Raw genomic sequence first — 19,827 nt, 5'->3', positions numbered from 1 at the left:
CGAGTAATATGGTTAAAGCAGCGAGTCCTGGCGCGCGAGTTTTTCAGACGAAGATACCGAGTCACCCCCGACAGCGTATAAATCGTCTCTCTTTACCCTGTAAGGCTTGCCGTCGATATTCGTTAATACCCTGACGTTTGTTAAAATTCATGAATATCGTCTTCTAAAATTGTCATTAATTCAAATAAACAGAGATACCATCTGGATTTTTGAATAAGAGGAATATATCGCTCCAGGATCAATAATGAGCTATGAGGATAGGCTCTGCTTGACAAGAAAATTAAAAAATTTTTAATTTTAGATTTTAGAATATATGAAAAAGAAAATGTGCAAGAAATAGAATACAATAGAAAATGTGCAAAAAGGTGTAATTTCATTTTGAGAATATCCCGCCGTATGGCGAGATTTTAAAGAATCCTTTTCCGTCGAATATCTTTTCTTTACTTCCAAAGCTTTCCGCGATATTAGACTTCAGAATTAGGGGTGAGATCACCTCGTACATTCGTAGAAAGAGAGTCATTTGCTCACACAAAAATTTCTTAGTACAGTGAGGGAGGGTCCGCTCCAATTGAAGCGGAACCGTCGGCGTGCGAGAAGTGCAAACTTATTCATTCTATTTTATTAATTCTATTAACATAAAATCGCATCGAAAGTCCAGCTTTCCTCATTTTTATTCGCACAACTCGTCGATCCGCCTCGAGTCGAGGCGACTTCTATCGAGCGAAAGGCAATCGGTTTGCGACTGGTTCGCGCAATAAGTAAATGAAATCGAATCATTTATCCGCCGGCCAGAGCAGCGCGTGTTTCATCTCTTTCCAATTAAATAGTCTTAAAACTTTCCCCCTTCCCCGTTCCCATTATTCGGAGCGGGGATAATTGCGAAAGTGCGTCTCGCGCGTCTCCTGGATGGAAATCTAAATATAAAAACAAATAGGTTTGATGTATTTTTTTTTTTTGTAAATGCCAATATAAATAAATGACACAAATTTTTATCTAAAAAAACAAATGTGTTATGAAATTGAAGATAAATAAAAATGTACACATTGTTGGGGGATATCCTGTCTATGTTATATTCATATAAAAAAATATATATAAATAAAATTATATATATATTTTTTTCGTCTTCTTTCTTTCTTTCTTTCTTTCTTCCTCTTTCGTTCCGCTGAAATTTTCTTTCTGCTACAATTTGTCTTTTGTTTCCTCCTTCTTGTAGAACAGCCGAACTTACTTGTTGTCTACCTACTCGAGGTAACTCGTTGAGTGAAGTTTTGCTGATGCAACGATGTAAGGAACGTGCACGAGCACGCATCACGTGACAAAGGATTGATAGATAACGCTTTTGCGTGAAACTATCTTGAGATGGATGTTAATCTTAAGAGATAAAAGATATACCTATATCGCGAGACATTAATTTCATTAAAAAAAAAAACCATTGTAATATTTTATCTTAGTGACGTGTAAATATGAGTTCAAACAGACTTTTCGACAAATGTGGAGAACAGGGAAGACAAAATATACGTATCATTGAAATCTAACGATAAAAAAGGAGCAATAGCAAATTTTACTTTCGTGATATTTAGAATTTAGTATTCCAAAGTATTATGGGGAAACGAGCTTTAACGGTATAAATAAAACAGCGAAATCGTGTTGCGTCTTATAGAAGAGCAATCGACTCGGGGATCTTCATTTTCATTCTCGAAATACGTCTCTCGAGTCTCATAACGCGATCGGAGGGTGTACTCGATCGCGGGGATAATACGAGACGAGGGGACAAGACGAGAGGAGGGAAAATCAGTTCGTCCTCCTTCCTTCTTTTCATCCTTCGAACCTAGGATCCCTTTCAAGCTGCATAAAATATCCGCTTTCTTCCAATACGGGATATAACGGAGAAATAATTTGACTCTGCCCCGATGAATCTGTGCATAATCGATTCGTTCAGATCTGCTCTAATCGCTCTTCCTAAAAATCACATTATTGAAATATACGCCTCTAGAAGGATATATACAAAAGGAAATCCGTAATTTTTTTTTTTTTTTTTTTTTTCGTAACTTTTTAATTTTCTACATCGGATATAGTCGCGGATTTTCAGGGACCGAAGTTGAAAACTTCAAAGCGTTCGAGCAAAGCGTGGGTTTTACTTTAATGGAATTTTAAGTCGATATTTAGTTTTCAAAGTAGAGTATCTTGGCAATTAAGATTTTATTCGAGCAGTTCGTCTAAGATTAATTGAAAAAGGATCAGCTATTGATCATTATTATATATCTTTCAATGACACGGGTCTAGAGAGATTTTACAAGAAGACTCAATCTTGCGCGTTAAGCGAAAAGCGCGAAATTTTACACGATAATTTTTAAATATTCCGTAAGAGCCGTACGAATGTCTCTTGTAATATATCGTTGCTTGCTCGAATTGAATCCCATCTCTCAGCAGCGACGGGATTACAGGAATATACAATGTAATCTTTCCGACCCCTCCTTTTTCGCAAAAGAGCCCTCTGCGTCGAGACTCTTCACCCGGGCGCTGTATCAGAGATCGGTTTGAGCCGCACTCCTCATATCGGTTTGAGTTTTCATTTTTGAGCACCGCTTTCAAGGACAGATCGTGAAAAAAAATTGCCAATATTTGCGAACATATTACGACCGAATTCTGGTACCGCCATGCTCGCCTTCGGGCTCTTTCCCCTGCGTTTTTTACGACAAGCTCCCGATCGACCTCGACCAGGGGTGCATAATAGTAAGCGATACACCGCGTGTGGGGTGTGCCGCATAAAATTCTGTTCCAGCGATATTCCCCTTCAATTAGGATCACTCCGATAAATTTTTATAAATTTTTACAAGAAAATCTGAATGAGTTATTAAAAATAAACTATGTCTCTTCTGCTTTTAACAAAATTATGTCAATGACTATGTCGAGAAACATCAAGCCAGAGTTCGATTCACCACTGAATTTCTAGTTCGATTCCACTCGTGGATTATTGCACCGGAAAAACGTCACTCCAGCAATGAACCGTCCGTCATTTCGATGATCGAGCGTGCTGCGATACCGCAGAAGGACCTTTCTGTGATGACGTATCGGCTCGGAGGGATGAAATGGAATTTCACGAGGCTTTAGCAAGCTCATTTTTTTCACGCACGAACTACACTATGAATGCAAGATCAAATCGGTTACAAAAATATTTAATTCCATTAAATTTAATCGAGTTCCGATTGACAAATAGGAAATTTTGTCGAGAAAGAAATATTTTCTTTGCACATCCTCCTTTGCATAGTAATTATTACATAATAATAATAATTTAATATTTTCAAATATTATAATTATTTAATGTAAATCTTGCAGTTATTATTATTATTATTATTAGAGAGTCATCTCTCTATTTTCACCGTGCACAAGAAATCTTCTTTCTCTTCGTTTCGATTCTTTTCATGTGACATATCCAAATCTTTATGGCAATACGTTTTTCTACATAAACATAAAAAGAGAAACAACACGATAGTGGATAGTATGCAAAACGGTTGGTAGAACGTTTCGTGATAAAAATTGCAGGCTGTCGATCGCTCACAGAGGCAAAAGAATTTTAAATGTCAGGAACAGAATAAATCTATTTGAAATGTATTTAAAGTCGAAAGGCGGCGGGGAAAGTGAGCTAGGAGATATGTCGTCGCGAGTTATTCCCGAAGAGATCGACTCGCCGATATGTATTTGAATATGTAACCGGGTCTAAAACCCGGTTGTGTAACGCGAGTGTTTCCGCGCGAATACAGCTGCGTTTGTATTTCGCATGCGTGATTTGTTAGACTCACTCGAAGACGAAGTGTGGCAAAGCACAAAGTCTTTGCCGTATAAATACGCAGCGCTTCAGGCAAATCCAGCGCGACAAAACGCCAGCAAGTCGGCGTATGCAAATTAAACAGTGCATTTAATTTTTGGCACGAAATGCCAAAACAAATGCTAAAACATATTAGAAAAGGAGTAGAGGCGATTGTGATCAATCCTGCGTTATTCACAGACACGGGCAAGTCGAATTACAATTACGTTACAATTAAATGCAAGATTTTTATTTTGATGTTGCCTTGAATGTTTTAAGTTGTTTTTTTTTTTTTTGACATTTTCATCAATTTCATGAATCTTTTTCATCAGTTTTCTAGATGGTTTCTCATTTTTATTAACGTGTCGTAGCAAACTCTTTTAGACATCAGAACAAAAATACTGTGAGCACGAATAAAAAAATTTAACAGTAATTATTTAATTTAAAAAAAAACTTTCGTTCGACATCGCGGCAGGCGAAGCAGAGAGATTTAAGTTTCCTGCCTACTGTGATTCGTGCAACGATGTTTAATATCTTCCTTAAATATTCAAATATATTCAAATTTTATTCCTTTTTAAAGTACGCGGAAAATAATTAAAAAAAAAAAAAACAGAAAAAAATCTTTGAAAAAAAAAAAGAATAAAGAATTCATATTTGTGGCCACTTTCGCACGCACCGTTTCCTTTAATTCCAGATATTGCAGGACACTCTCGGTATCAAATGAAACCCACACAATCCAAGGATACGCGACGAATTGGCGGCCGTGTCGACAGAGAGAGGCACTCGTCTCTCTCTCTCTGCATTTTGCACGCGCTCGCATCCCCTCGAAACGCACCCCCCGCGTGCATATGCCCTCGTTGCGAGCCCGTCGTTACTTTTCATTATGCACAATGCGGATAGACGTGGACATTTTATTTATCGTAGGAATACGCGCGCGCTCGGGTCCTCCATTCACCGGCGTCCCTTTCTGGCGTCCCTCTTCCCCCTCCGGAAAGGGCCATCCCCCTTTTATCCGCTCGCAGCCTCCCCCCTACACCGGTCCACGGAAAGACGGGACAATACGCACGCGACACACAACGGCGGAAAAAACGGTTCTCTCTACGTTTTCATTCCCCGTTTTTTTTTTTCCAAAGGGGGGTTGTGCCTGTCGCGCAGGGGGTGCGCAACATATTCAGAAAGATCGGTGCTCGACTGAGAGAGAGAGAGAGAGAGAAAGAGAGAGAAATCGCATTGTCTCGTGTGACGCACGCTGATAATCAAGGTATCAAGGTACGTGATCGAGGAACTTAGATATCGCGTCATCAATTTGCACTTGTGAATCAATGCGCGATGAAGATCATTTTCGATCGCATCATCGACCAGATCTTTTACGTATTATTTTTACGATACGTATCATACGTATATCATTGACACTCTTATATATTTTAAAAAAATTACTTATACTTCTTCGGTGTACGGACTATCGGAAAAAGCGTGCCTCCACAGAACAAGAACTTTTCTAGGCGCGAGCAACGTCCGAGGGAGATTTCCGCCCGCGGAAATCGTTGTCCGGCGGAATGATAATGTCGGCGAACGAGCCAACAAAATGAAGAGAAAATTAGCGCGGAGGCCGCGGAAGGGGGCACTTATTTAACCAGAAGCGTTGTGTACCCGTAACGTTTCCTCGTTTCTCTAGTCTACGACGACCGGGGGGGAGGGGGGGGGAGTCTGGGAGAGTCGTCCCGGCTCATTCTTTATATTCATCCCGGCCTTTGATCTCGCCCTCTAGTCTAGTCACCGGTGCAAAGTATCCCATCCCTTTTCCGTCCATTTCCGGCGCCGCGAGAGACGGAAAGACGTATCGTCCGAACGACGATCCTCAAAGGTAGATCGACTCGACTGCGTCGGACTGCGTGCGAGTACAGGCCACCTCAGGGATGTCGAAGCGAGCTCTCGTTGTTTGTCCCAAGAGGAATGCGCGAAACACCTCGACTTTGGTCGAGTAACGTCATAACCTTAATTCCCTCTCGTTGAAACTATTTTAATTGAATTTCTTGAAGAAAGATGATGTCTGAGAGAGGTGGATCTCTAAGAAATGCCGAACAGTTTTTCTCGCTCAAAATTATTTGTTATTTACCAAAAGATTAAAATTTCCCTTATTTTTTTCTAACAAATTATGTCTCGTAACATGTAACATTATAATATAAATCATGTAAATCGTGAATATGTACCCGGGCAAATATGTACCGCGATAATTAAAATTAATCGTTGCTCGTCTGCAAATTTTACGATACTGTTAATTATTCTAGCTTAAGTCAAAATCGAATATTCGATATGTTATTCTCGTGTAATATTCGCGTAGTTGTATTTATATAATACATCCGGAATATCCGAAAAATCTTGCAACGCCAAATGCATGGACGACGAATAAATCTGTACAAATGCGCAAGTTTTCCGGTACGATATCCCTCCGCGTTATCGATCGCCATCGGTGCACAGTTTATACCAGTTGAATGTTGCACTTAACATGGAAACTCCTTTGGGATACAATGAAAATACACAATCCGTACCATTTTATTACGACGATATGAGAAATTGTAGCCGGCCTTGTTTATTGCGAAAGTCGTTTCTCATCCTCTCAACATATTTACTTCATGCACCCTTTATCTCTTCCTCCTTTCGCGGCGCGTTGAATACTATTTCAAAGCTCCTCCGAACTCTCGCATGATAACAAGTGTGTAAATCTTTCTGAACTTGATCTCTATATGTCTACAAGAAACGGTTCTAGATAGAAAAAAATATCTGACGATGACTTATTTTATGATATTTTTGTCTATGACCATAATTTAACTTCACAAATATTATTTGTTGACCAAAAGATTAAAATTTATTTTAATTATTTTAATTTTATTTTATTATTTTAATTTTTTTCATAGATTATAAAATTTCGCAAAACATAAAAAATATTATAAAATAAAAGTTAAATATAAAATATGTTAGAGAAAAAAAACTTGCCTCCGCAAAATATTACAAAATTTATAACTTTACATTAAAAAAAAATAAATATTTGAATATTTAAAAAAAGGAATGAATGCAATACATCTACAACAATTCTAACAATATAGGAAGCTATAAATATTAAACGATAGTTAATCAATATTGTCAATATGCATATTCAATTAATTAATTCTTAGATAATAGATTCCTACTTCGATTTATTTATTAAAAAAATTAATCAAAAAGGATAGAGATAAATAGATGGAAAATGTTTAATATTATTCAAAATAAAGAAAAATAGATAGATAAAATTTCAAATTTCTTCTCGCTTGATTGCGTAAGATTATCCTAAGCATGAGAAAACTCAACCTTCATTATTGTTTGATAAAGAAGACATTTCCAAGTTACCAAGTAGTTTCAAAGTTTTGCAGTAAAGAAATTCTGATCCATCAGAAATTTATAATGTTGATGGAACATTGAGTCGTTAAGAAAAGAAAGATAAAATGTTATTTTAGAAGACCGCAAGTTTTTCAATTCTACTATTCGTGAACGATACCTCCGATAGAGTAAAAAGTAAATTTCTATTCTAAATATTAAATCTAAAAGTATTTAAAAATGTTCCAAAATATTCCATTTTAGCAAACAGAATAATAAAGAATAATTCAATTCTTTGTAGGTAGAGAATATCTTGTAAGAGCATCTTAAATTAAAACATAAATAGCATTCCGAGTAGTATTACTCATCTACTACATATCGTTAATATTTTATTACATTAGATATAATGTAATTGTATGAATAATTACACGTGAGAAAAACATGACACTGTTAATCCCCCCCATCGGAAGGCCACAGGTCTACATTACATTCCCAGTTAAATATTTCAAACGAACCCACCTCACGCCTAGAGTTATTGGTGGTCGGCGTGCGTCTCCCTCTGGCAAAGCCGGCATCCATGGACCTGGTGTTCAAGGAAGCCTGCTCCTTCGGGTCGATGACCGGCGGGACACGATGGGGTGGCACCCTCGGCCTGTACTCCACAGTCCGGCTGCTGCTATGACTCTTGGACTTGGGTGGTGTCATCGCGGCGCTTTGGCCAACGTCCGAACAGCTCTCTTCGTCAGCTTCCTCGACGGGCGAGGGTGGTAACGGCGGGAATTCCATCACGTCGACGCTCACCTGTCGAGGTATAACGAACTGTAGTTTAAAACGGACCAGTCTCGAGAATCCAATTCCGAGATCAAGAGGGAATCTCATTAATTTCAAGGGCGAACAAATTCATCGCGAAAATGATGACTCACAATGTGATCGTGAAACGCTCAGAGATTTTATTTCAGATTTTATTTCTTTTGTTTATTATTATTTCACAAATTTTATAAAAAATATATCATTTTTACAATCGTAACGTGATAAATTTGAAGAGCAGATTCATTGTTAGCGTCCAACATAAAACCTGTAAAATCCCATTTTAAAATCGGAATAAAAATCTTTTTGGTAGACTAATCGTATAAAAATTTTTAATTTCAAGACAATACGAGTAACCGATCATATACTTTTGTGTGCGACAAACTGTGTATAACCGTATAGAAATATTATAAAATTATAAAAATATTTTCAAATCGAAAAATTTAGCCGCCTACAGTTTTTGTAAACATCAGATTGTATAAGATAATCCTTTGTTTTTACATCGCTTAAAATAAATAGAAACAAACAAATCACTTGTACTCAACAAACTATGAAAATCGCTGACAAGATTAATTTTTCAACCCAACATTTGTTCAACATTTGTTATTTAGCTTAATGGATCACTCACTATCAATAAGCCCTTTTTTTACAATCCACTCCATATATCGCTCTTTAACGAACAATGTTACGAAACATATGTAATCGAGATATTTTTAGACCGACACAAAGTTTCTAAAGAGTTCGCGGATGCAAATTTCCAATAGGAACTAGGCTGAGAACCTATTAATCGATGAAGGACCCTCGTGGGGATATATGGATGAATGACCATCCACCTCGATAACTATTGAACGAGTTTGTTAGGTATTTTCAATGAAGAAGTGGATCAACAGGGAGTAATTCATTGCTCGTCATACACGGCCTGTGTATTGAGAAATTTCAATAGATCGAAGACAACGCGGTCAATTGATTATTTATTCTTCTTGGATTTTTAATGGAAATGCGATTTTCCTCCATTACACTCAATAAAATAAAAACAAACATTTAAGATAATTAGTTAAAATGTTCCAAATAAGAAACCGAGCAAGATAAATATAGATTCATTAGAAGACATACTTAATCAAACATGATGATATACATTGCGTGATAAAAGATTAAATTCCTCCGTTGGAGTTAATTACATGGGGAATCAGTAAAAACGGATCCGCATGCGGGAAGCAGGTCGCACGCGCGGCCGGTTCCTCGGATACTCCCACATTTCATGGCGAAAAATGCGGCCGTAGCGCGGCATCGCTAATGGAATCCTATATTATAGAGGTAATGCTACCAATTTATATATGGGGCGGCCCGCTCCTGGGGTCTCAGCTGCTCGGCGCCTTTTCACCATCGTGGCGGCGCACGCCCGCCACGACCGTATATTTCCACCCTTGCATTTTTCACGATGCAGATGCACCTTAGCATCCCTTGCCATAAAGGCGGACTCTCTATTTCCGCCTCGTCTTTTCGTGTCGGCATTTTAAGCGTCCCAAGTGGTGTATAACGCATGGTCGACTCGCGGGTCGACACACGCGGGGGTATTCGAGTTACGCGCGTCAAGTGTCGTGGAATTCGCCGAGCCGCACCAATTCCTACCTGGAATTCCGGATTCTTCGAGTCCTCCAAAATAGCGTCGATCACGTTCTCGATCTGCTTCTGATCGTTCTTGTGGTTCTCGATACCGTTCTGACGCAGCCGCCTGCCGGACGAGTAGACGACCTCGGTGGCGCCGTTCAGCTTTCTTCGGTCCGCGAAGTCCGCGTCCGAACTGGTCTTGGACGTCTCGGAGTCAGAGCTGTATTGCTGCTGCTGCTGCTGCTGCTGCTGCTGCTGCTGCTGTTGTTGCCTACTGCGGCTCCTGCCATCGTAGGGACTACCGTCGATCGTCACGGGTTTCCGCCCGTCGTGGACCGACGGGAATTCGCTCTCGAAGCTGTTCCGCTTCGAACTCTGCTTCAGGTCGCCGTTCCGCCAGCGCTTGCTCTCGCAGTAGGACTCGCTGTTCTTCACGTTCTCGATCTCCTTGATCGCGTCGCTCACCTTCTCCAGCTGCCGGCGATTTTCCTTGAGCGCCTTCTTCACGATCTGATCCTCGATCAGCAGATTCACCGGGATCTTAGAGGCCAGTCGCTCGTCGCTCACCGCACTCGTGAGCTTCTTCTTCGTCTGTGATTCGGCGAGCGTGTTGTTCACCAATGACCTGCCGATGTCCAGATCCGCCAAGTTGGGCGCAGTCGGAACGCCGTTGCAGTCTCTCGACCGGTCCGGACGGGGACCCATTTGATCCTCCTCGATTGGCGACGGTGGTAGCCGAGGTAGTTCGATATTGTCGCGCTCCTTATCCTTATCAGAGACGTCGGACGTCTCCTCCTCTTCCACGGTGATCTCCAATTGTGCCCGATTATTGGCGTCGTTATTGATCGCCGGCATCGACACGACCCGGATGAGGTCCGGCGGCGACACCGGAATCGCGAATTCCGCCGGCGGCTCATCCAGAGCCTCCAGCTTGCCCTCCTTCAACAGGCTCTTGATATTGTCAAAGGTACTCGAGTATCGCGTCACATCCGACAATCGATTCCTCTCTTCGCCGTTTTCGAAAGACAAACTTTTGGTCTTGGTCGGCGTCTTTGGCAGAACTTTGCGCTCCTTTTTGCGACCACGTCGTATGACGTAGGTACCGTTCTTCGTGAGCTCCTGCGGTCGTATCTGATCGAGATCGTTCGTGGACGAATCCGAGTACGGCGAGATCAGGTCGTCGTCGGTCGTTGACAGTCGCTGATCCTGCCAGTCGTCGAAGTCGCGCAGCTTCGACGCGGAACCTACGCCTAGAATATAATCAATCGCGTTTCATCCGTATCCTTGTTTATTTCCTCCCGCACGTCTTCGTGCAAATCGGCAGACAATCAAGAATAAAACTTGATTTTAAATATAGCAAAACATGTTATATATACTATGATATGGTAAATTGCGTTAAAATAGTCCTCGCAAATGAGTCTTTTAATTACTACAAAAAATTATAGTGCTGTCAATTTTTTCTGAAAAAAAAAAAAAAACAAAAAAGAAATTGAAAGACACTTACTCGACACGTCGCTACTCTTTCGTCGTCTCCTGCCAACAACCTTGGTGCTACCTGGCGCATAGAGAGGATCGTCCTCCAGAGACACCTCCCACGCGATGGAGTGTCTCTTGCTGATCGGCGGCGGTGGCGGCAGGAGCTCCTCCAGGGAGTCGTCGGAGAAGCGCTCCTCGTCGGACTGCGTCCTAAAATCGGCCGAATTCCGCGCGGAAAAGTCCGAATTACGCGTGGAGAACAGGTCGGAGTAGCGCCCCTCGGAGCAACGGTCGGAGGTGGGCGCGGAGAAGCGCTCGCTCGAGTCCGCGCGCGGCAGCGCGAACGAGACGAAGTCGAGATTGCGTATGGAAAACGGCTCGGAGGTCGGCACGGACACGTGATCGTTCGAGCTCGCGCTCGCGACCGCGATCGAGAAGTCCGAGTGGAAGCGCTCGTTCGACGTGGAGTTGGCGCGCGAGAAGTCCGACGAGTCGCAGTTGGCGCGCATGGAGAACCGCTCGACGCTGACCGAGCTGGAACGCGGCATCGAGGACCGGCTCTCGGACTCGGAGTTCCTCGAGAACCGGCCCTCGCTCGAGTCCGAGTCGTTGCGGCTGCGTCGCGCCGACGACGACGATGACTCCTTCTCCGACCTGTTCATCAGCAACCGGTCCTCCACGCTGCTCGACTTCATGATCTCGTTCTGCTGGCGTTGCTGCTTCCTGGGATGGTGGCCGGCGCGATCCCGCGGCTCGGGGCTGCTCTGCCGCTGGCCGCGACCGCCACCCCCATCCTCCAGACACTCCTCCGAGGAACGACGGCGCACCTCCCGGTGCTTCTCCACCGCGCTCGGATTCGTACGCGGCGGGATCCAGTTGAAGGATACCTTGCCGTCGTACGGCAAGCTGGCGAATTTGCTGGGCGGACTAGGCGGTTGAGCCAATCGCAACGACTCCACGGTCCCGTTCTCCCAACCATAGGGTCGCTGGTGGCGGGTCTTCGGCTGTCGAAATTAAATATTTAGTTCGAGTCACGACAGAATGTCCCGAGAATTGCGCGAAGAAAGAATTTAGCTGTGAGTAATTTGGAATCGGGAGAAATTAGTCGGGGAAGAAATTCGATCGCTCTTCCCTCGTATTTTTACATTTAACCATACTTAATGTTACCAATTTTCACCGTAATCAAGTTGAGATTCCGCTTAAGTAATTTTCATTTTCATACTGAAAATTAAGTGAGGAATAAAAGCCCGTTATTTATTAGAGATATATAATTACTCGCGAAACGCCTACGAACTTTAATATCTTAGTCATTAACAAAAGTAATTTACTCGCACTTAAGCGAACAATAAGGTTCCGTGATTTAAAGGGTAATCATAAAAATCCTTCATCTTTTAATCGCTCATAATTCCGGAATTACGCTTCAGCGTTTTTATCGCAACCGAGTTTCAAGTTCATAGGTTGTTTCAAAAGTTCGAGGGGAACCTGTGTGATTTCTCGACTCGAATTGCGAATTTAACGTGTAACGTATTTCAATATTCGTCCGTTATAAAGACATTCCTCTTAATTCCGGCTCGGTGAAAACCTCGCTCCTCGAATCGTACACGACTTTATCAAGCGGGATAGTTTCGATTTTACGCAGTCGTCTCGTAAACCGGTATCGTTACGACGAACGCCAGCGAGAAAGTCGTGGGATTACGAGCGCCCGGGCGCCAATCCGCGATACGTACGTTTCCGATCTGACTAGTCGTAAGTAAGCCGAGGTTGTTATCGACACCATCTACGAGTGAGAACCGGAGAGAAAGGAAGAAAAAGAGGCAGGGGCGAAAAGATACTCACGAGGGTGGTTTGCGTGGTAACGGCGTTACCGTGACGCATACTGTCCTCCACGGCCACCATCCACTGCTGCCGGCCGCTGACACTTCGTCGCTCCGAGGCCTGGCCCACGACGTTCCTTTTTGACGAGTTTCCTGGCGAAACCCTGGCCGACAAGCGAAATGAAAATGAATAGGGCAAAGGCGAAAATGTATGAATCTAACTGAGTCGAAGCGGCGTGTTAGCTTTCGCTTCATTTCGCTACCATCAATGGGATTTGAGACGATCGATTATAGAGTGTGATCGTTTCAAAGTAAACGATGATGAAATATGTTTCCGATATTTCTCTCCAATGCTATGTCGCACACACAGTGATAAAAATCAGTGAGATATACAAGCAGTGGATTTAATCACTTTGTTAAATATTTAAACGTGATGATGTATAATTAATAAGCTTCATGTTATGTCAACGTATTTTCCCACCGCTACGTAATTTTTAGCTTATTAATACATTAATAATTTACCAATGTTTATTTGTTTTTAAAATTTAATTTTTAATTTACCAATATATTTGTTTAAAATACAGAAAAGTCCTTTTTCTAATTTACGTAAACGTAAGAAAATATTGCTACGTATTCCATAAATGTTAAAATTCTATTCGGTGTGAAAGTAAAATAACGAGAAATAATTACGTCTTTCCTGACCTTTCAAAGGAGTTTTATTAAAACGTGTAACGTTTATATGTTGAATTAATTCGTGAATGAAACATGCGCCGCGGGCACAAAGTTTGCGATATTTTTCAAGCGACGCGCACCGCTTGTAAAATGCGAATCTTTGCAAAACGCGCGCGACAATACGTCATCAAGATATCCAACGGCATCTACTCGAGAGAATAAAGTTTTTTTATCCTATTAACCCTCTTTCGACATATTCTCAAAGTTATCAAGTTGCCGAAGAAGAACGCATAAATTCTGACAACCTGTGCGGCCGAGTAACGAAGTCGCAGGAGCATCCAAGAAAAATAAGGGAACTTTCGGAAGGAGAATAGTGCAATAAATCTTGGCAGAAACTTATTGTCACTGTTACACCGAGCGATCGATCGACCGATCCGTTTTTACGTTTCTTCCCGCGAGCCGGCCCAGCTCCAAATCTGACCAGCAACACCATTGAAAATGGTGCGCAAACACAATTCTGATACTAAAAATATACGCTTTTTAAATAAATCGTTTAAAAGCGAGCTAATTTTTACCTTGCAACTTTTGCAACGAAATATGTTATTTTTAAGCAAAAATTCAACAATTAAATTAGAAGGATCAATCTGAATCTCGACTAATTTATAAATAGACCTACTTTATATCGCGGAGTGATAAATAGAGTTACAGAATACACAAAGCTAATTTATATAGAGGTGATATGACGATATATATATATATATATATATATATATATATGTATTATATATATATATATTATATATATATATAATACAGCTGCGAGATACGCGGAGAGATGATTTATAAAAGAGAAGGAGGAATAAAAAGAGGAAAGAAGTCGCGAGAAGAGACGTCGAGCTCTCGCGGATATTTTCCACCACGTGCGCAAAAACGAAAGCCTCTCTCGCGCGAAACAAGTTTACCGCCATGCGGTGTGGAGGAGTCATGCTGATTTTCTTCCATCAACGACAAAGACAACGACGACGACGACGACGACGACGACGATGGGTACAAGAGGAACGTTTTGCGCCAGAATGACGACCACTCTACAGAGAGGAGAGGTTTTCACGGATAGAAGAGAGAGAGAGAGAGAGAGAAAGAGAAAGATAAAGAGGCGCAGTCCGCGTTTCGAGAACGGTGGAGAGCTCGAATGCACTTTGCAGACTACGAAGACGTTTCTCTCCCATAGATAGAACAGGTAATAGGCATGAAACATGGTGATTAGGATCGACGGGTACAAGGTACGAGGACGCTCTCGCCGCTGTCGATGGCTTAAGAGGAGCCGCGACGACTAACAAGGACAATTGCGGCTTCGATCGTCCCAGAGTCGGAAAATCCCGTGAATAATCCCGCGGTAATCACACTTAAAATTAAAATTTTCATTAAAGAGATTACGTATAAGAAAATTCATTTGAGTTAAAGTAATGCCAGCGACAAATTTTTCACATACTTCTTGAATACTTCTTAACGTGATTATTATTATGTTCGTGGAGAAGATAAATATTAAGTGATGATGATTAAATATGCAAAATTTTCATTGATGGGATTAGAATTGTTGTATAGGTATAAATCTAACTTTATAAAACCAAACGAAATGATTGATTATAAAGAATTGTCAAGTTTAGAATAGGTCAATGAAGTTAAATTAAAATTGACGTTAAATTAAAATTTTTCGAAATATTTTCTTCACTATTTCGGTTCACTATCTCTTGTTCAACAAATATTTTCTTCCGTTTTTTGCTCGCTTGCGGCAAAGTAAGTAGTCGAATCTCCAAAATGTCCACAAGTCGGTTTTTAGATACGCAGCAAACCGGACGAAGAAAACCAAACCATTTATGAAATCGGTTCCCCAATAGTTTCCCAGAGAAACGAGCTTGAAAAAGGAAACTACGAGACTTGTACGCGACGGCGCCATCGTCGTTGTCGTTCTCAGTGCATTTCGTCCTCGTCGAGGAGAATGCAATCGGAGTTACACGAAAGTAGTACGAATACAGGAAGAGGGAGTTTAACTTCGGACCGGCCGGAGAGGGTGGAGGGTGTTCCAGTCTTCCAGTCTTGCTTGAAGTAACAGCGAACGGGGTTGGCGAAGAGAAGGGATTGCCGGGCGAAATGGCACCTGGTCCTGATGAAACGAAGTTACGGTCCGGAACTGAAGCTGAAGATATGAAAAAGTTCGGGAAGTCGTCGCGCGACAGAGGAAGCGGATTCCGCCGCCGCCGCCGTCGCCGTCGCCGTCGCCGTCGCCGCTTCATTACGGAAACGGAAGTCCGTCCTCGGCCTTGAAGCGCGTTGAAACGCGGAAGAGGATACCCGCGGATACGTGAACGACGGACAGAAATTTAAATAGACGCGAATCTTCCTACGCTTCGAGATCGAGTAACTCCGTGAGCTATCGTTGCTTGATACGTGAGCGAAATTATTTACAGTGAGTTTTTCGAGACGGAGAGCGTCACGTGTGGTATTCCATCCACGATTTTGCTCTTCAAGAAGTATCTCTCGAAGAGCATAATTTGTAAATTTCGACATCACTTAAAATGCGACTGCATTGTTGCGCGACTTATCGATGGATTCTTCGACGAATTTTAAATCGATTTCTCTTTTACAACTTTCAACGTTCTCTTTCAACGTTAGACATCTTGGCAACTGCAACGCAAATTAAGATCTCAAGGAAGTAAGACCCGATTAAATTTAAATTTAAGTAAATCATACCTTCATGGTTAGGTAAATCGGGAAACACCGGGTTAGATATTTAATATAATTTAATTTGAAAATAATTATGTAATGAAATCTTAGTAGCATTAAGTTATATTTTTTTTTTATAAATATAAGACAACATTTATAGCATCATTTTTTTTATTCTAAAATCTTTCTTAGTAGATGGGAGAAAAGGTATAGAAATTAAAAGGTACGGAATTGCGGTTTGACGAGCATGAAAGAAAATTTCTCGCGATGATCGACGATCTTACACGGGAATACTTACATCGGCAAAAGGGTCGAGATGATACGTTCGGCCTCTTCCGGGGGTGGCGGGAATTCTTGTGTCGAGACACCCGCGGGATCCTGCGGCTCCGGACAGTCCGGAACCGGACGTAATGCTACCAACGCCATCTTCGCTTTCCGTCCATTCATGCTCATGTAGCCGTCGTCCTCGGACTGATGTCCTGCTGGCATACGTTTCGCGATTACGAAAATTTTCCTAGGGCGGGGCACAATGAGAAACGGGGAAAGAAAAAGCAACAGACGGGAGAAAAATCCTCGCTAGAAAACGACTTAATCCAGCGAACTTTCGACCTGTCCTGAACACGACGTCTCTATTACGATTCTTTCCGAATAGTTTCCGAAATTCGAAGAGAAATTGCATTACCCCTGTGTGTTGTTCGGTGCTTCGTGCAGTAGAAACGTACGTTGCCGTCCCCGGAAATACATTGGCGCGCGATAAAATTGTAGCGGACGCTAATATCTCAAACTCCTGAAAGCACTTCGCAGAAATCGAAGCGACAGAAATCGATCGAGTTACAGTCGTTTCTACTTGTAACGTGTATTTTTGAGCGTTGTATTTTTATCCTCTGACGTGCTCGCGTTAATAGTAGTATGGAATTACGTCATTCCGGAACGTTTCGCGGAACGTTATCGCGATTAAAAGCGCGAATGTTACGACGTCGATTCCCTTTTTTCCGCGAGGGTGAAAAATCCCCCGTTAATCACCCACCACCGTTCGCAGGTGCATAGCCGAGTGAACGCTGTCGATAGAATGCCGATTTGGAGTTTTCGTGAATCGTGTACGAGAGAGAGAGAGAGCTTCGGCCCTCCTTCTCTCTCCCGTGAGAGCGGCAGTGTATATGCTTTCACGCCGATTTTCCGCGAATTGAATGGCAGACCGCCAAGTCGGCAGGTTTATATTGTACGTTCGTAGGAGCGTTTCGATGGAAATAAAGGGGAAATATGTATTCCAGAAACCGAAGAAAACGACGGCTGAGTCGAAGACTCCGAACGTCCGACGAGCCACCGACCCGATAGGGCATCCGAGACTGCATCCAACGATAATCTTATCCGCCCGTGTCTTTTTCTCTCGTTGCTCGCAAAACGTGTTTTCTACGAGCTTGTTTATACGTGCTTTACTTCGCATAAAAGCCTCATGTGATTTTTCCAGAATGTCTGCTTCACGAAATTCTTTAAAAATCCCGCTGGTCAGGGAACAGACAGGGAAAGAATTTTTTTTCTTTTAATTACAAAATGAACGAATTTTTAGATGCGTATCTAAAATTTGAGATAATATTGAGTATTATTTGAGTCTTCTCTCTCCTTTCATTCGTTCCGAATTCAGCAGAACCTCGTCGCCCATAGACGGACAATTACGAGTTCGCCACGCGCGAGTTTGCCCGGGTCCGACGTGCACGAGAGTGTTGGAAAGTTAAATATCTTAGTCCGGGTGACGAGTTAAATCACGTAAATCGCACACCACCCCGCAGATGCGGGTGTACACAAACACAGGCACACACTCGCTACCCCCCTCCCCTTCCCCCTCCCCCCGTTCGCGTTGTCGCTCCGCGACGACTTTCCGCGACAGCTCGCGCTCGGTATGGAACTTCTGGTGCTTCAAACGCGCGAGCAGATATCTTTAGAGAGGCGGAAATAGCGTACCAAAGTTCTAGAAAGAGGCGTACTCGGTTGTCACTGGAAATTTACTATCTTCGCCCTGTCGATATAAAGCGGCGCGCTTCCTTCCTCGCCCGCTTCTTCCACAAGTTCGCGGAGCGGATTCGCTTCCCCGGCGAAAATTTGTCGCGACGCGATCATTTGTCGCGATCTTCCGAAGGCTAGCTTACTTTCAACGTAGGGGACAGATTTCATTTTGTAACGAGGCGGGATATTCTTTCGTATCCGGGGAAACTCGAAACCGAGTTGACGTTTCGACGACGGAACGCCACGCGTTAATGACTCGACGACTCCGTTCCGTTCCTGTTGATTGACACCGATTTATTTATTGCCACTTTACTTTATCGCGAATAAAGAAAACGCAACCTCCGATAAATGTATTGTTAAGTTACGCTCGCCCGATAATGCCCGATAATAATTCACGTTTCCGAATGCCGTGACGTAACTGTGGAACTCGCAATTTGCGGAAATTGCGAAATTGACGTACGTACGAAATTCCATACGGGAACGTGCGTGACATGTGCAAAGTACAATACGCGGCAAATGAAAATTTTTTTCGGCTGGCTCACAATTCAGCGGTGTTTCCCACGCTCTATCTGTTTCGTGACGAATATCCGGAGGAGGGGGGAGGGGGAGGGGAAGGATCGGACTAATTGTCGCCGTCAGGTCTGTCAGTTTGTTGGCATATGTACTCGAGATGGTATTGATTTCCGTGGCAATCAGATATTGGCCAATTCTACCGGAAATGTTCGTCCGCGACGTCACGCGGAATCGCGTGGAAAAAAATGAATTCAAACATTTGTGCAAGAGCCGTGCTTTTTGCAGCACGGTTTTGATAAGTGCTCTCAAAGACATAGAGCAGCGTTTCCGTACAAAGAATGCAGAGCGCGTTGTGAAAAAGCGCGCGTCCATTTCGAGGGACGACCGAGCCGTAGATCGCGCCGAAAATATTCTCACAGATTCTCTTACCCGTTACTCCACGTCAAACTTTTGGCAAATTTTTTTGCGAGAGCAGCCTGGATTCGCGCATTCATTTAAAATCGTCACGCCCATTTTAAACGACGGATTTTAAAATTACCTCTTGTAATTTCAGATCGTCCCGATTGATTTATCTCGGAATATCCGGAATAATGAATCTACATTAGGGTTGCATTAGCGACTCGCAAATCTGTTTTCTATTACAATTGGGATTAGGATTTAGAATCTTACGTGTATGATAACGGTGTAAATCACCAAGTCTCGAGGGATGAAGGATTCTGCGGTCAACGTACCGCAGAATCTCGAGACCCTGCGACGCGATGCCTGCGGGCAACCCGAAGGGTACGAATGGCGACGCAAGGACGCAAGAAAGATGCAAGATTGCAACGGATGTATAAGGATACCAGCAGTCGAATCAACTCAACCGCGCGGATGTAGAAAGTTTTCCGAAAGCTTTCGAGGCTGACATCCGTTGTCGGATTTTTAGCGATACAAATATTTTTCCGCCCGTATTGACACGCGACGCTCCGAGCCGGGAAAGCGTTTCTCGCTTTTTCTTTTGTCAATATTTTTTTTTTAGATGAAAGGAAAAAGATTAGCAATGAAACATCGGGACTTCCA

The 19,827-nt window shown here is 42.5% G+C and overlaps 1 protein-coding gene across 1 annotated transcript in view; it reads right to left on the bottom strand.

Moving 5' to 3' along the window:
- Window positions 1-19,827, bottom strand: part of LOC105432163 (uncharacterized) — a 138,310-nt gene that overhangs the window by 30,969 nt on the left and 87,514 nt on the right. The window contains exons 5-10 of the mRNA XM_089074443.1: window positions 19,438-19,484; window positions 16,553-16,830; window positions 12,884-13,025; window positions 11,076-12,051; window positions 9,593-10,821; window positions 7,676-7,957 (exon numbers count right to left, since the gene is read on the bottom strand). Coding sequence (XP_088930569.1) covers window positions 7,676-7,957; window positions 9,593-10,821; window positions 11,076-12,051; window positions 12,884-13,025; window positions 16,553-16,830; window positions 19,438-19,484 — 2,954 coding nt within the window. The remainder of the gene's footprint in view (window positions 1-7,675; window positions 7,958-9,592; window positions 10,822-11,075; window positions 12,052-12,883; window positions 13,026-16,552; window positions 16,831-19,437; window positions 19,485-19,827) is intronic.

Source organism: Pogonomyrmex barbatus, unplaced genomic scaffold, assembly GCF_055798465.1.
Source record: "Pogonomyrmex barbatus isolate J1 unplaced genomic scaffold, ASM5579846v1 scaffold17, whole genome shotgun sequence".
NCBI lineage: Eukaryota > Metazoa > Arthropoda > Insecta > Hymenoptera > Formicidae > Pogonomyrmex > Pogonomyrmex barbatus.
This window is presented reverse-complemented; position numbering and strand designations above follow the sequence as displayed.